This window comes from Coregonus lavaretus (genome assembly GCF_964263955.1).
Source record: "Coregonus lavaretus genome assembly, chromosome: 10".
Taxonomy (NCBI): domain Eukaryota; kingdom Metazoa; phylum Chordata; class Actinopteri; order Salmoniformes; family Salmonidae; genus Coregonus; species Coregonus lavaretus.
Genome location: NC_139997.1, coordinates 1,623,011 through 1,641,486, shown reverse-complemented (window position 1 = coordinate 1,641,486; position 18,476 = coordinate 1,623,011). Strand labels below are relative to the sequence as shown.

The 18,476-nt window shown below is 43.3% G+C and overlaps 1 protein-coding gene across 1 annotated transcript in view; it reads right to left on the bottom strand.

Annotated features, from left to right (window-relative positions):
* The window catches only part of LOC311135790 (polypyrimidine tract-binding protein 3-like), a 60,070-nt gene that overhangs the window by 25,381 nt on the left and 16,213 nt on the right, over positions 1 to 18,476 (bottom strand). The window contains exon 4 of the mRNA XM_084169832.1: positions 5,275 to 5,449. Within this exon, the coding sequence (XP_084025958.1) occupies positions 5,275 to 5,449 (175 nt within the window). The remainder of the gene's footprint in view (positions 1 to 5,274; positions 5,450 to 18,476) is intronic.

The window sequence follows — 18,476 nt, the reverse complement described above, 5'->3', positions numbered from 1 at the left end:
CTGATCTTCCTGCTGTGCTACAAAGCCTGTGGCATTCCCTACACATTTAAGTCATTTAGCAGACGCTCTTATCCAGAGCAATTAGGGTTAAGTGCCTTGCTCAAGGACACATCGACAGATTTTTCACCTAGTCGGCTCAGGGATTAGAACCAGCGACCTTTCGGTTACTGGCACAACGCTCTTAACCACTAAGCCACCTGCCACCCCACCTATAATACCTCTCTGCACTTAGTTAAAGAGTGCCATCTGCACTGCTATTGTAATTCTCAGTTCATCTGACTATTCTCTCATTGACTTATTCCAGTAGTTTGTGTTCAGTATTAGTCGTCTAATGTTGGCATATTATTCTGTTTTAACGTTACTCCTTAATCGCTATGATAAATATCATGGTTTTTTTCTTCAGTGTATTTTTAACAAGGCTGAGGTTTACTTAGAAGTTCAAAGTGTAGCAATTCAGGTGAAATCTGTACTTGACACAAACATGGTGGTGTAGCAGGAAGATTGGAATGCTGTGAACCAAGAGGTTGTGAGTTCAAATCCCAGGCAAGGACATAATTACTGAATAAATGAACATACACAATTCAAATATGTGTGGTAAAAGCACTGTGTGTATCATAATGATACATTTTTGTTTACATCACCCGTGAAAGGTCATGTGATCCCATGTGAAACTTCATGTGAAAATATCATCACATAACAATTTCACATGTGCAAAACATGTGGAAATGTCACGTGAAATCATGTGATTTTCCATGTGAAATCGTGTGGTTTTTCTGTAAGGGTAGGTATTACTGCAGGCTCAGCCCTAATCAACACCACATGACCAAAAGTATGTGGATACCTGCTTGTCGAACATCTCATTCCAATATCATGGGCATTAATATGGAGTTGGTCCCCCCCCTTTGCTGCTATAACAGCCTCCACTCTTCTGGGAAGGCTTTTCCACTAGATGTTGGAACATTGCTGTGGGGACTTGCTTCCATTCAGCCACAACAGTATTAGTGAGGTCGGGCACTGATGTTGGGCGATTACGCCTGGCTCGCAGTCGGCGTTCCAATTCATCCCAAAGGCGTTCGATGGGGTTGAGGTCAGGGCTCTGTGCAGGCCAGTCAACTTCTTCCACACCGATCTCGACAAAACTATTTTCTGTGCGGACCTCGCTTTTGTGCACGAGGGCTGTCCGAGTAAAAATGACCTGCTTTGTTTTATATCAATATATGCTTAACATTGGTAAAGAGATTTTGATAACTTGCAATACTGTGCCTCTGAGAAGGGTTGGTTCCACTCTCTGCCCCCTGCAGCTGGTTTGTGCGTATCGTCAAGGACGGGAGTTAAAACTTGGTCTGAGAAGTGACCACAGTGCCTCAGTTCATACTGTTCTTCTGTTATCTTCCACAGCTGTGCGGAGATGTGAGGTGAAACGGAACTAACGTTATCACTTTTTTGTGCGCTATGAACCGATACACATGACTAAACATTTTTAGGTCCACTATATAAGACCTCTGTTTATCTCTGTATGTCAGAGCTCTAGGCCCAACACTCAAGGGTGTTGGGTCGACCAGCCTCATTAATGCAGAGCACTCACTCTATTCATTTGTGTGTGTGGTGTGACCTGCTCCCTTTATTAATACGTTTTGAGTAAAGTATCCTGATTGGTGATTGACCTTGTTGTTAAAGTAGAACTTCCACGACAGGGGCGTTGTCATGCTGAAACAGGAAAGGGCCTTCCCCAAACTGTTGCCACAAAGTTGGAAGCACTGAATCATCTAGAAACGTCTTTGTATGCTGTAGTGTTAAGATTTTCCTTCTCTGGAACTAACAGGCCTAGCCCGAACCATGAAAAACAGCCCCAGACCACTGTTCCTCCTCCACCAAACTTTACAGTTGGCACTATTCATTGGGGCAGGTAACGTTCTCCTGGCATCTGCCTAACCCAGATTTGTCCGTCGGACTTCACTTTTCCTTCACTCTGATGTCCGACTCATCCCAAACCCTCTCAATTTGGTTTAGGTCGGGGGATTGTAGAGGCCTGGTCATCTGATGCAGCACTCCATCACTCTCCTTCTTGGTCAAATAGCCCTTACACAGCCTGGAGGTGTGTTGGGTCATTGTCCTGTTGAAAAACAAATGATAGTCCCACTAAGGCCAAACCAAATGGGATGGCGTATCGCTGCAGAATGCTGTGGTAGCCATGTTGGTTAAGTGTGCCTTGAATTCTAAATAAATCACAGACAGTGTCACCAGCAAAGCACCCCCGCATCATAACACCTCCTCCTCCATGCTTTACGGTGGGAAATATACATGCGGAGATCATCCGTTCACCCACACCGCGTCTCACAAAGACATGGCGGTTGGAACCAAAAATCTCCAATTTGGACCCCAGACCAAAGGACAAATTTCCACCGGTCTAATGTCCATTGCTCGTCATTCTTCTTCTTATTGGTGTCCTTTAGTAGTTTCTTTGCAGCAATTCGACCATGAAGGCCTGATTCACACAGTCCCCTCTGAACAGTTGATGTTGACTTGAACTCTGTGAACCATTTATTTGGGCTGCAATTTCTGAGGCTGGTAACTCTAATGAACTTGTCCTCTGCAGCAGAGTTAACTCTGGGTCTTCCATTCCTGTGGTGGTCCTCATGAGAGCCAGTTTCATCATAGTGCTTGATGGTTTTTGCGACTGCACTTGAAGAAACTTTCAAAGTTCTTGAAATGTTCCGTATTGACTGACCTTCATGTCTTAAAGTAATGGTGGACTGTCGTTTCTCTTTGCTTATTTGAGCTGTTCTTGCCATAAAATGGACTTGGTGTTTTACCAAATAGGGCTATCTTCTGTATACCCCCCATACCTTGTCACAACACAACTGATTGGCTCAAACGCATTAAGAAGGAAAGAAATTTTACAAATTAACTTTTAACAAGGCACACCTGTTAATTGAAATGCATTCCAGGTGACTACCTCATGAAGCTGGTTGAGAGAATGCCAAGAGTGTGCAAAGCTGTCATCTAGGCAAAGGGTGGCTATTTGAAGAATCTCAAATATAAAATATTTGTTTAACACTTTGTTTGGTTACTACATGATTCCATATGTGTTATTTCATAGTTTTGATGTCTTCACTATTATTCTACAATGTAGAAAATAGTAAAAAATAAAGAAAAACCCTTGAATGAGTAGGTGTGTCCAAACTTTTGACTGGTAGTGTATATTTGTATATATAGTGTATATGCTCTCTGTCACCTGGAAGAAACAGAAATGTGTGTTAGAATAACACTTTTGCATCCATGTTTGGTATTTATCTAAAACGTGTCCTCTGAATAGAACTCTGAAGCTATCTACTCTATATGGATGTATGATCTCTGTGGTTCCTTGTAGTTGTTCAGAGTGAACAACTTTAACTGCATTGTTGGTTAAGGGCTGGTAAGTAAGCATTTATGTTGTATTCGGCGCATGTGACAAATACAATTTGATTTGATTTGAACTCTGACGACACTGTATACAATTGTCCTACCCAGCCCACGCCCTCAGGCCATCAAACATAGACATGACCCCCTTCCTAGAGGACGTTGGCTGGTTCCATCTGATTGGATATCTTAGTTTTACTACCTGTGAATTGGTCAACAATTGATTTTGAGTACCAACAAGTCAGATCTGGTATAAATGGAATGAAGGTCTCGCATCCTGTATCCTGTCCATTGGAAAACGTTTTGTATGATACTGTATTTTCACATTTCCTAGGCTTCTGGCCTCTGGCCTAGTAGGGATCTCTTTGTTCATGCTTTGTCTTAACCATAGGATGTACAGTTGAAGTCGGAAGTTTACATACACTTAGGTTGGAGTCATGAAAACTCGTTTTTCAACCACTCCACAAATTTCTTGTTAACAAACTATAGTTTTGGAAAGTCGGTTAGGACATCTACTTTGTGCATGACACAAGTAATTTTTCCAACAATTGTTAAGACAGATTATTTCACTTATAATTCACTGTATCACAATTCCAGTGGGTCAGAAGTTTACATACACTAAGTTGACTGTGCCTTTAAACAATTTGGAAAATTCCAGAAAATGTCATGGCTTTAGAAGCTTCTGATAGGCTAATTGACATAATTTGAGTCAATTTGAGGTGTACCTGTGGATGTATTTCAAGGCCTACCTTCAAACTCAGTGCCTCTTTGCTTGACATCATGGGAAAATCAAAATAAATCAGCCAAGACCTCAGAAAAAGCAGTTTAGCAGACGCTTTTATCCAAAGCGACTTACAGTCATGTGTGCATAGATTTTTACGTATGGGTGGTCCCGGGGATCGAACCCACTACCCTGGCATTACAAGCGCCATGCTCTACCAATTGAGCTACAGAGTCAAGGTATTGGAGTGGCCATCACAAAGCCCTGACCTCAATCCTATAGAAAATGTGTGGGCAGAACTGAAAAAGCGTGTGCGAGCAAGGAGGCCTACAAACCTGACTCAGTTACACCAGCTCTGTCAGGAGGAATGGGCCAAAATTCACCCAACTTATTGTGGGAAGCTTTTGGAAGGCTACCCGAAATGTTTGACCCAAGTTAAACAATTTAAAGGCAATGCTACGAAATACTAATTGAGTGTATGTAAACTTCTGACCCACTGGGAATGTGATGAAAGAAATAAAATCTGAAATAAATAATTCTCTCTACTATTATTCTGACATTTCACATTCTTAAAATAAAGTGGTGATCCTAACTGACCTAAGACAGGGAATTTTTACTAGGATTAAATGTCAGGAATTGTGAAGAACTGAGTTTAAATGTATTTGGCTAAGGTGTATGTAAACTTCCGACTTCAACTGTACATGCCTTGTAATGCTTGTTAATGGTTTGTAACTTAAATTAAGCTTCATGCCTTGTGTAATGTTATCATTCATTTTACAAAGTTTTTAAATAAGTTATTTGATATTTGCTTCTCATGACCATTCTTGATCTTAGTCAGCTAAACGCATAATAATTGATTGCACATGGTTTTACTATAATGTTAAATGAAGTCAGATAACAATTTTTATAGGCTAACACGGGTCGCATGTGAGGTATATATAATATCATATATGATAAATATTACCCCATTACATTACCTAAGGGACATGCTTATCCAAATTAGTCAACACAAATGGATTAAAAAAACAGACAGGAAGTGGAGGGGGCAGACAGGATGTGGAGGGGACTGTTAGCATGGCGGCTAACTGTGATGTGTTTTCCTATCGGAAATGCTAACTGTTCCTGGTCTAAGTAATAAGTGTCTTTGGTCTCACCGAAGGCAGCGGTCAAGGCAGGGTCCATGGTGGGTTGTCCGTCTCCAGAGGGAAGGTCCAGGCGGGTGAAATCTCGGCTCTTGTCGTTGTTGTACTTCACATTCAGGCTGGTCAGCTTGGAGAACTCCACACGCAAAGTGCAGCACGCGTTATAGATGTTCTGGCCATCCAAAGTCTAGAGAGAGAGAGAGAGAGGGGGAGAGAGAGAGAGAGAGAGAGAGAGAGAGAGAGAGAGAGAGAGAGAGAGAGAGAGAGAGAGAGAGAGAGAGAGAGAGAGACAGAGAGAGAGAGAGAGAGAGAGAGAGAGAGAGAGAGAGAGAGAGAGACAGAGAGAGACAGAGAGAGAGAGAGAGAGAGAGAGAGAGAGAGGAGAGAGAGAGAGAGAGAGAGAGAGAGAGAGAGAGAGAGAGAGAGGGGAGAGAGAGAGAGAGAGGGGGAGAGAGAGAGAGAGAGAGGGGAGAGAGAGAGGGGGGAGAGAGAGAGATAGATAGAGAGAGAGAGAGACAGAGAGAGACAGAGCAGAGAGAGAGAGAGAGAGAGAGAGAGAGAGAGAGAGAGAGAGAGAGAGAGAGAGCGAGAGAGAGAGAGAGAGAGAGAGAGAGAGAGAGAGAGAGAGAGAGGAGAGAGGGTGTTAGATCAACTAATAGAATAGGACAGGCCATATTGTACATATGAAAGAGTACATTTCAGGATAATTGGCACATAAACATGTCTGTGTATCTCTCTGAGCACCATAAACATGTTTGAGTATCTCTATATATGGGTCACTACAGTTACTGTACCACACAGAGAATATAAAATAACAAGCTCCTCTGTAGAGCAGAAGTTAAGAGTTACGTTGCTGACTCAAAGTCACAGGGTTAAGAGTTACGTTGCTGACTCAAAGTCACAGGGTTAAGAGTTACGTTGCTGACTCAAAGTCACAGGGTTAAGAGTTACGTTGCTGACTCAAAGTCACAGGGTTAAGAGTTATGTTGCTGACTCAAAGTCACAGGGTTAAGAGTTATGTTGCTGACTCAAAGTCACAGGGTTAAGAGTTACGTTGCTGACTCAAAGTCACAGGGTTAAGAGTTACGTTGCTGACTCAAAGTCACAGGGTTAAGAGTTACGTTGCTGACTCAAAGTCACAGGGTTAAGAGTTATGTTGCTGACTCAAAGTCACAGGGTTAAGAGTTATGTTGCTGACTCAAAGTCACAGGGTTAAGAGTTACGTTGCTGACTCAAAGTCACAGGGTTAAGAGTTACGTTGCTGACTCAAAGTCACAGGGTTAAGAGTTATGTTGCTGACTCAAAGTCACAGGGTTAAGAGTTATGTTGCTGACTCAAAGTCACAGGGTTAAGAGTTATGTTGCTGACTCAAAGTCACAGGGTTAAGAGTTACGTTGCTGACTCAAAGTCACAGGGTTAAGAGTTATGTTGCTGACTCAAAGTCACAGGGTTAAGAGTTATGTTGCTGACTCAAAGTCACAGGGTTAAGAGTTATGTTGCTGACTCAAAGTCACAGGGTTAAGAGTTATGTTGCTGACTCAAAGTCACAGGGTTAAGAGTTATGTTGCTGACTCAAAGTCACAGGGTTAAGAGTTATGTTGCTGACTCAAAGTCACAGGGTTAAGAGTTATGTTGCTGACTCAAAGTCACAGGGTTAAGAGTTATGTTGCTGACTCAAAGTGACAGGGTTAAGAGTTATGTTGCTGACTCAAAGTCACAGGGTTAAGAGTTACGTTGCTGACTCAAAGTCACAGGGTTAAGAGTTACGTTGCTGACTCAAAGTCACAGGGTTAAGAGTTATGTTGCTGACTCAAAGTCACAGGGTTAAGAGTTACGTTGCTGACTCAAAGTCACAGGGTTAAGAGTTATGTTGCTGACTCAAAGTCACAGGGTTAAGAGTTATGTTGCTGACTCAAAGTCACAGGGTTAAGAGTTATGTTGCTGACTCAAAGTCACAGGGTTAAGAGTTACGTTGCTGACTCAAAGTCACAGGGTTAAGAGTTATGTTGCTGACTCAAAGTCACAGGGTTAAGAGTTATGTTGCTGACTCAAAGTCACAGGGTTAAGAGTTATGTTGCTGACTCAAAGTCACAGGGTTAAGAGTTATGTTGCTGACTCAAAGTCACAGGGTTCAGAGTTATGTTGCTGACTCAAAGTCACAGGGTTCAGAGTTATGTTGCTGACTCAAAGTCACAGGGTTAAGAGTTATGTTGCTGACTCAAAGTCACAGGGTTAAGAGTTATGTTGCTGACTCAAAGTCACAGGGTTAAGAGTTATGTTGCTGACTCAAAGTCACAGGGTTAAGAGTTATGTTGCTGACTCAAAGTCACAGGGTTAAGAGTTATGTTGCTGACTCAAAGTCACAGGGTTAAGAGTTATGTTGCTGACTCAAAGTCACAGGGTTAAGAGTTATGTTGCTGACTCAAAGTCACAGGGTTAAGAGTTACGTTGCTGACTCAAAGTCACAGGGTTAAGAGTTATGTTGCTGACTCAAAGTCACAGGGTTAAGAGTTATGTTGCTGACTCAAAGTCACAGGGTTAAGAGTTATGTTGCTGACTCAAAGTCACAGGGTTAAGAGTTACGTTGCTGACTCAAAGTCACAGGGTTAAGAGTTATGTTGCTGACTCAAAGTCACAGGGTTAAGAGTTATGTTGCTGACTCAAAGTCACAGGGTTAAGAGTTATGTTGCTGACTCAAAGTCACAGGGTTAAGAGTTATGTTGCTGACTCAAAGTCACAGGGTTCAGAGTTATGTTGCTGACTCAAAGTCACAGGGTTCAGAGTTATGTTGCTGACTCAAAGTCACAGGGTTAAGAGTTATGTTGCTGACTCAAAGTCACAGGGTTAAGAGTTATGTTGCTGACTCAAAGTCACAGGGTTAAGAGTTATGTTGCTGACTCAAAGTCACAGGGTTAAGAGTTATGTTGCTGACTCAAAGTCACAGGGTTAAGAGTTATGTTGCTGACTCAAAGTCACAGGGTTAAGAGTTATGTTGCTGACTCAAAGTCACAGGGTTAAGAGTTATGTTGCTGACTCAAAGTCACAGGGTTCAGAGTTATGTTGCTGACTCAAAGTCACAGGGTTCAGAGTTATGTTGCTGACTCAAAGTCACAGGGTTAAGAGTTATGTTGCTGACTCAAAGTCACAGGGTTAAGAGTTATGTTGCTGACTCAAAGTCACAGGGTTAAGAGTTACGTTGCTGACTCAAAGTCACAGGGTTAAGAGTTATGTTGCTGACTCAAAGTCACAGGGTTAAGAGTTACGTTGCTGACTCAAAGTCACAGGGTTAAGAGTTATGTTGCTGACTCAAAGTCACAGGGTTAAGAGTTATGTTGCTGACTCAAAGTCACAGGGTTAAGAGTTACGTTGCTGACTCAAAGTCACAGGGTTAAGAGTTACGTTGCTGACTCAAAGTCACAGGGTTAAGAGTTACGTTGCTGACTCAAAGTCACAGGGTTAAGAGTTACGTTGCTGACTCAAAGTCACAGGGTTAATAGTTACCAGATCAATGTGGAGATACACTGCTCAAAAAAAATAAAGGGAACACTTAAACAACACAATGTAACTCCAAGTCAATCACACTTCTGTGAAATCAAACTGTCTACTTAGGAAGCAACACTGATTGACAATACATTTCACATGCTGTTGTGCAAATGGAATAGACAACAGGTGGAAATTATAGGCAATTAGCAAGACACCCCCAATAAAGGAGTGGTTCTGCAGGTGGTGACCACAGACCACTTCTCAGTTCCTATGCTTCCTGGCTGATGTTTTGGTCACTTTTGAATGCTGGCGGTGCTTTCACTCTAGTGGTAGCATGAGACGGAGTCTACAACCCACACAAGTGGCTCAGGTAGTGCAGCTCATCCAGGATGGCACATCAAAGCGAGCTGTGGCAAGAAGGTTTGCTGTGTCTGTCAGCGTAGTGTCCAGAGCATGGAGGCGCTACCAGGAGACAGGCCAGTACATCAGGAGACGTGGAGGAGGCCGTAGGAGGGCAACAACCCAGCAGCAGGACCGCTACCTCCGCCTTTGTGCAAGGAGGAGCAGGAAGAGCACTGCCAGAGCCCTGCAAAATGACCTCCAGCAGGCCACAAATGTGCATGTGTCTGTTCAAACGGTCAGAAACAGACTCCATGAGGGTGGTATGAGGGCCCGACGTCCACAGGTGGGGGTTGTGCTTACAGCATTTGCCAGAGAACACCAAGATTGGCAAATTCGCCACTGGCGCCCTGTGCTCTTCACAGATGAAAGCAGGTTCACACTGAGCACATGTGACAGACGTGACAGAGTCTGGAGACGCCGTGGAGAACGTTCTGCTGCCTGCAACATCCTCCAGCATGACCGGTTTGGCGGTGGGTCAGTCATGGTGTGGGGTGGCATTTCTTTGGGGGGCCGCACAGCCCTCCATGTGCTCGCCAGAGGTAGCCTGACTGCCATTAGGTACCGAGATGAGATCCTCAGACCCCTTGTGAGACCATATGCTGGTGCGGTTGGCCCTGGGTTCCTCCTAATGCAAGACAATGCTAGACCTCATGTGGCTGGAGTGTGTCAGCAGTTCCTGCAAGAGGAAGGCATTGATGCTATGGACTGGCCCGCCCGTTCCCCAGACCTGAATCCAATTGAGCACATCTGGGACATCATGTCTCGCTCCATCCACCAACGCCACGTTGCACCACAGACTGTCCAGGAGTTGGCGGATGCTTTAGTTCAGGTCTGGGAGGAGATCCCTCAGGAGACCATCCGCCACCTCATCAGGAGCATGCCCAGGCGTTGTAGGGAGGTCATACAGGCACGTGGAGGCCACACACACTACTGAGCCTCATTTTGACTTGTTTTAAGGACATTGCATCAAAGTTGGATCAGCCTGTAGTGTGGTTTTCCACTTTAATTTTGAGTGTGACTCCAAATCCAGACCTCCATGGGTTGATAAATTTGATTTCCATTGATCATTTTTGTGTGATTTTGTTGTCAGCATATTCAACTATGTAAAGAAAAAAGTATTTAATAAGATTATTTCATTCATTCAGATGAATATGTGATCTAGGATGTTATTATCTAGGATGTGTTATTTTAGTGTTCCCTTTATTTTTTTGAGCAGTGTATATACAGGGAGTACCAGTACCAGATCAATGTGGAGCTATATACAGGGAGTACCAGTACCAGATCAATGTGGAGCTATATACAGGGAGTACCAGTACCAGATCAATGTGGAGCTATATACAGGGAGTACCAGTACCAGATCAATGTGGAGCTATATACAGGGAGTAACAGTACCAGATCAATGTGCAGAGGTACAAGGTATTTGAGGTAGATATGTACATGAAGGTAGGGTAAAGTGACTAGGCATCAGGATAGATAATAATAAGGTATTTGAGGTAGATATGTACATGAAGGTAGGGTAAAGTGACTAGGCATCAGGATAGATAATAATAAGGTATTTGAGGTAGATATGTACATGAAGGCAGGGTAAAGTGACTAGGCATCAGGATAGATAATAATAAGGTATTTGAGGTAGATATGTACATGAAGGCAGGGTAAAGTGACTAGGCATCAGGATAGATAATAATAAGGTATTTGAGGTAGATATGTACATGAAGGCAGGGTAAAGTGACTAGGCATCAGGATAGATAATAATAAGGTATTTGAGGTAGATATGTACATGAAGGCAGGGTAAAGTGACTAGGCATCAGGATAGATAATAATAAGGTATTTGAGGTAGATATGTACATGAAGGCAGGGTAAAGTGACTAGGCATCAGGATAGATAATAATAAGGTATTTGAGGTAGATATGTACATGAAGGCAGGGTAAAGTGACTAGGCATCAGGATAGATAATAATAAGGTATTTGAGGTAGATATGTACATGAAGGCAGGGTAAAGTGACTAGGCATCAGGATAGATAATAATAAGGTATTTGATGTAGATATGTACATGAAGGCAGGGTAAAGTGACTAGGCATCAGGATAGATAATAATAAGGTATTTGAGGTAGATATGTACATGAAGGCAGGGTAAAGTGACTAGGCATCAGGATAGATAATAATAAGGTATTTGAGGTAGATATGTACATGAAGGCAGGGTAAAGTGACTAGGCATCAGGATAGATAATAATAAGGTATTTGAGGTAGATATGTACATGAAGGCAGGGTAAAGTGACTAGGCATCAGGATAGATAATAATAAGGTATTTGAGGTAGATATGTACATGAAGGCAGGGTAAAGTGACTAGGCATCAGGATAGATAATAATAAGGTATTTGAGGTAGATATGTACATGAAGGCAGGGTAAAGTGACTAGGCATCAGGATAGATAATAATAAGGTATTTGAGGTAGATATATACATGAAGGCAGGGTAAAGTGACTAAGCATCAGGATAGATAATAATAAGGTATTTGAGGTAGATATGTACATGAAGGCAGGGTAAAGTGACTAGGCATCAGGATAGATAATAATAAGGTATTTGAGGTAGATATGTACATGAAGGCAGGGTAAAGGGACTAGGCATCAGGACAGATAATAATAAGGTATTTGAGGTAGATATGTACATGAAGGCAGGGTAAAGTGACTAGGCATCAGGACAGATAATAATAAGGTATTTGAGGTAGATATGTACATGAAGGCAGGGTAAAGTGACTAGGCATCAGGATAGATAATAATAAGGTATTTGAGGTAGATATGTACATGAAGGCAGGGTAAAGTGACTAGGCATCAGGATAGATAATAATAAGGTATTTGAGGTAGATATGTACATGAAGGCAGGGTAAAGTGACTAGGCATCAGGATAGATAATAATAAGGTATTTGAGGTAGATATGTACATGAAGGCAGGGTAAAGTGACTAGGCATCAGGATAGATAATAATAAGGTATTTGAGGTAGATATGTACATGAAGGCAGGGTAAAGTGACTAGGCATCAGGATAGATAATAATAAGGTATTTGAGGTAGATATGTACATGAAGGCAGGGTAAAGTGACTAGGCATCAGGATAGATAATAATAAGGTATTTGAGGTAGATATGTACATGAAGGCAGGGTAAAGTGACTAGGCATCAGGATAGATAATAATAAGGTATTTGAGGTAGATATATACATGAAGGCAGGGTAAAGTGACTAAGCATCAGGATAGATAATAATAAGGTATTTGAGGTAGATATGTACATGAAGGCAGGGTAAAGTGACTAGGCATCAGGATAGATAATAATAAGGTATTTGAGGTAGATATGTACATGAAGGCAGGGTAAAGGGACTAGGCATCAGGACAGATAATAATAAGGTATTTGAGGTAGATATGTACATGAAGGCAGGGTAAAGTGACTAGGCATCAGGACAGATAATAATAAGGTATTTGAGGTAGATATGTACATGAAGGCAGGGTAAAGTGACTAGGCATCAGGATAGATAATAATAAGGTATTTGAGGTAGATATGTACATGAAGGCAGGGTAAAGTGACTAGGCATCAGGATAGATAATAATAAGGTATTTGAGGTAGATATGTACATGAAGGCAGGGTAAAGTGACTAGGCATCAGGATAGATAATAATAAGAGTAAAATAAAGAACAGAGTAGCAGCAGCAAATGATGAGTGTAAACGTGTGTGAGAGGGTGTGTGTGTGTGTGTATGCATGTATGTGTGTTTGTGTTGTGTCGGTATGCATGTGTTTATTATGTGTGTGTCTGCATATGTTGTCTATGTGAACGTGTGTGGGTTTTGTGTGGGAGTGTCAATGTAGTGTGTGTGTGAGTGAGTGTGTATATGGTGTGTACATATAGTCTAGTGAGCGTGCATAGGGTCAGTGCAAGATAAGAGTCAGCGCAGATCGTCCGGGTACCATTCATTGACTATTTAGCAGTCTGGCTATTTAGCAGTCTTATGGCTTGGGGGTAGAAGCTGTCTAGGAGCCTGTTGGTCTGACAGCCGATGCTCCGGTACCGTTTGCCGGATGGTAGCAAGGTGAACAGTCTATGGCTCGGGGGTAGAAGCTGTCTCGGAGCCTGTTGGTCTGACAGCCGATGCTCCGGTACCGTTTGCCGGATGGTAGCAAGGTGAACAGTCTATGGCTCGGGTGGCTGGAGTCTTTGACTACCCTTTGTAGCGCTTTGCGGTCAAAGGTGGTGCATTTGCCACACCAAGCGGTGATGCAGCCAGTCAAGACGCTCTCGATGGTGCAGCTGTAGACATTTTTGAGGATCCGAGGGCCCATGACAAATCTTTTCAGTCTCCTGATGGGGAAGAGGCGCTGCCGTACCCCCTTCATGGCTGTGCTGGTGTGTGTGGACCATGTTACGTCCTTAGTGATGTGGACGCCAAGGAACATGAAGCTCTCGACCCGCTCCACTACAGCCCCGTGATGTGGATGGGGGCGTTGCTCTCCCCTCTTCCTCCTATTGTCCACAATCAGCTCCTTGGTCTTACTGACGTTGAGGGAGAGGTTGTTGTCCTGGTAACACACTGCCAGGTCTCTGACCTCCTCCCTGTAGGTTGTCTCATTGCCGTTGGTGATCAGGCCTACCACCATCGTGTCGTTAGCAAACTTGATGATGTTGTTGGAGTCGTAGGTGAACAGGGAGTACAGGAGGGGACTGAGCACGCACCCCTGAGGGGTCCCCGTGTTGAGGATCAACGTGGCGGATGTGTTGTTAACTACCCTCAGCACCTGGGGGCGGCCCGTCAGGAAGTCCAGGATCCAGTTGCAGAGGGAGGGGTTCAGTCCAAGGGTCCCTAGCTCGGCGATGAGCTTAGAGAGGACTAAGGTGTTGAACGCTGAGCTGTAGTCTATGAACGGCATTCTCACTTAGTTATTTCCCCTCTTGTCCAGGTAGGGAGAGGGCAGTGTGAAGTGCAATTGAGATTGAATCATCTGTGGATCTGTTGGGGCGGTATGTGAATTGTAGTGGGTCTAGGGTGTCTAGGATGATGATGTGTGTGTCATAACCAGCCTTTCAAAGCACTTCATGATTACAGATGTGAGTGCTACAGGGCGGTAGTCATTTAGGCAGGTTACCTTGGCGTTCTTGGGCACAGGGACTATGGTGGTCTGCTTGAAACATGTTGGTATTACAGACTGGGACAAGGAGAGATTGAAAATGTCCGTGAAGACACTTGGCAGCTGGTCCGTGCATAGGGCTGTTATGGTGACCGTGTTACCGCCACACCTGACGGCAGTCAAACTCCACGTGACCGTTTAGTCACGGTAACTAGGCTTCTCCGAGCTCTGATGCTGCTGATGGTCATTAGTAGCCTACCAAACTTGCTAACTGCCCGGTACTCAGCACTCCTATTGTCCCCCTCATCACTCTGACATCAATGCAAATGTGATCTGAAATCTAATCAAACACTTAATGAGAGCCCATGAGCTCATGTTGCGCAACATTTCTATAGGCTATGCAATTGCGTGAGAATTTTGATGGCCTCTATTAAAAAGAGGAGGATCCCATCAGCTTTCTATAGGCTAGACCTACTATATTTATTTCTCAACTTTCCTTATATTAAGCACATTGCTTCTCTTTACAACAGGAGTATAGCCTACCTGGCTGGCATGAAAATGAACCACGTGAAAAGCGTCCTCCATTCGCTATTTAAGTGCATAGATGACATGTATTTTTTCCCCCTGCCCATATTCCGAGACAGGTGCATGGTAATGGTCCATTCTAAATCAAAACCTATTTCACACTTATATTATACAGTGCCTTGCAAAAGTATTCATCCCCCTTGGTGTTTTTCCTATTTTGTTGCATTACAACCTGTAATTTAAATGGCTTTTTATTTGTATTTCATGTAATGGACATACACAAAATAGTCCAAATTGGTGAAGTGAAATGAAACTTGTTTAAAAAAATTCGAAATAATAAATAACAGAAAAGTGGTGCGTGCATATGTATTCACCCCCTTTGCAATGAAGCCCCTAAATAAGATCTGGTGCAACCAATTACCTTCAGAAGTCACATAATTAGTTAAATAAAGTCCACCTGTGTGCAATCTAAGTGTCACATGATCTCTCACATGATCTCAGTATATATACACCTGTTACGAAAGGCCCCAGAGTCTGCAACACCACTAAGCAAGGGGCACCATCAAGCAAGCGGCACCATGAAGAACAAGGAGCTCTCCAAACATGTCAGGGACAAAGTTGTGGAGAAGTACAGATCAGGGTTGGGTTATAAAAAAATATCAGAAACTTTGAACATCCCACAGAGCACCATTAAATCCATTATTAAAAAATGGAAAGAATACGGCACCACAACAAACCTGTCAAGAGAGGGCCCCTCAACAAAACTCACGGACCAGGCAAGGAGTTCATTAATCAGAGAGGCAACAAAGAGACCAAAGATAACCCTAAAGGAGCTGCAAAGCTCCACAGCGGAGATTGGAGTATCTGTCCATAGGACCACTTTAAGCCCTACACTCCACAGAGCTGGGCTTTACGGAAGAGTTCCAGAAAAAATCTTTAGCTTAAAGAAAAAAATAAGCAAACATGTTTGGTGTTCACCAAAAGCCATGTGGGAGACTCCCCAAACATATGGAAGAAGGTACTCTGGTCAGATGAGACTAAAATGTAGCTATTTGGCCATCAAGGAAAATTCCATGTCTGGCGCAAACTCAACAACTCTCATCACCCCGAGAACACCATCCCCACAGTGAAGCATGGTGGTGGCAGCATCATGCTGTGGGGATGTCTTTCATCGGCAGGGACTGGGAAACTGGTCAGAATTGAAGGAATGATGGATGGCGCTAAATACAGGGAAATTATTGAGGGAAACCTGTTTCAGTCTTCCAGAGGTTTGAGATCTCAATTGGATTGAGGTCTGGGCTTTGACTAGGCCATTCCAAGACATTTAAATGTTTCCCCTTAAACCACTCGAGTGTTGCTTTACCAGTATGCTTAGGGTCATTGTCCTGCTGGAAGGTGAACCTCCGTCCCAGTCTCAAATCTCTGGAAGACTGATTGTTAACCTGTTTAAATGTTTTGCTCACATCCGCCACGGAAAGCCAGATCATACAGTAATCCGGAAAAACAGGGAATTTCACGCAAGGCACAGAGTTATATTCCTTGTTTGGGAGTTCTGCATCGCTGGGCGACTCATGGCTGGGTTTCCGTTATCGTCTACAAGCCCTCATCCCATACGACGAGCATCAGAGCCGATGTAATAGGATTCCACCTTCCACCTACGTTGTCCTTTTGTATGTTTGATGACTTGTCTGAAGTCGTAGCAACCAGGGCCCGTAGGGAATCGGGCGACATTTTACGACCGACCCCCTAGATGCCATTAGAGGTCTGGAAGGTCTAGAGCAGCGCTCATTAAAATAAACCCCTGATGATGAACGACTATCAGGCCACTGCTGCGTCCACTCCAGGCCAGACAGGCAAGGAGGGATCAGCTCACAGCCCAAATGCCACAACAGGGTCTTATTCACCACAACAGGGTCTTATTCACCACAACAGGGTCTTATTCACCACAACAGGGTCTTTAACCACAACAGGGTCTTATTCACCACAACAGGGTCTTATTCACCACAACAGGGTCTTTAACCACAACAGGGTTTTATTCACCACAACAGGGTCTTATTCACCACAACAGGGTTTTATTCACCACAACAGGGTCTTATTCACCACAACAGGGTCTTTAACCACAACAGGGTTTTATTCACCACAACAGGGTCTTTAACCACAACAGGGTTTTATTCACCACAACAGGGTCTTATTCACCACAACAGGGTCTTATTCACCACAACAGGGTCTTTAACCACAACAGGGTCTTATTCACCACAACAGGGTCTTATTCACCACAACAGGGTCTTTAACCACAACAGGGTTTTATTCACCACAACAGGGTCTTATTCACCACAACAGGGTCTTTAACCACAACAGGGTCTTATTCACCACAACAGGGTCTTTAACCACAACAGGGTCTTATTCACCACAACAGGGTTTTATTCACCACAACAGGGTCTTATTCACCACAACAGGGTCTTTAACCACAACAGGGTCTTATTCACCACAACAGGGTCTTATTCACCACAACAGGGTCTTATTCACCACAACAGGGTCTTATTCACCACAACAGGGTCTTTAACCACAACAGGGTCTTATTCACCACAACAGGGTCTTTAACCACAACAGGGTCTTATTCACCACAACAGGGTCTTTAACCACAACAGGGTTTTATTCACCACAACAGGGTCTTATTCACCACAACAGGGTTTTATTCACCACAACAGGGTCTTATTCACCACAACAGGGTCTTTAACCACAACAGGGTTTTATTCACCACAACAGGGTCTTTAACCACAACAGGGTTTTATTCACCACAACAGGGTTTTATTCACCACAACAGGGTCTTATTCACCACAACAGGGTCTTTAACCACAACAGGGTCTTATTCACCACAACAGGGTCTTTAACCACAACAGGGTTTTATTCACCACAACAGGGTCTTTAACCACAACAGGGTTTTATTCACCACAACAGGGTCTTATTCACCACAACAGGGTCTTTAACCACAACAGGGTCTTTAACCACAACAGGGTCTTATTCACCACAACAGGGTCTTTAACCACAACAGGGTTTTATTCACCACAACAGGGTCTTATTCACCACAACAGGGTCTTATTCACCACAACTAAGCTAATTTTCATTTCTGATTGCAAAACATATCTCAGACTGCCCATCTTAATCTTTTTTTATTGGCCAGTCTGAAATTTGGCTTTTTCTTTGCAACTCTAGAAGGTCAGCATCCCGGAGTCGCCTCTTCACTGTTGACGTTGAGACTGGTGTTTTGCGGGTACTATTTAATGACGCTGCCAGTTGAGGACCTGTGAGGCGCCTGTTTCTCAAACTAGACACTCTAATGTATTTGTCCTCTTGCTCAGTTGTGCACCGGGGCCTCCCACTCCTCTTTCTATTCCGGTTAGAGCCAGTTTGTGCTGTTCTGTGAAGGGAGTAACACACAGCGTTGTATGAGATCTTCAGTTTCTTGGCAATTTCTCGCATGGAATAGCCTTCATTACTCAGAACAAGAATAGACTGACGAGTTTCAGAAGCAAGTTATTTGTTTCTGGCCATTTTGAGCCTGTAATCGAACCCATTAATTGCTGATGCTCCAGATACTCAACTAGTCTCAAGAAAGCCAGTTTTATTGCTTCTTTAATCAGCACAACAGTTTTCAGCTATGCTAACATAATTGCAAAAGGTTTTTCTAATGATCAATTAGCCTT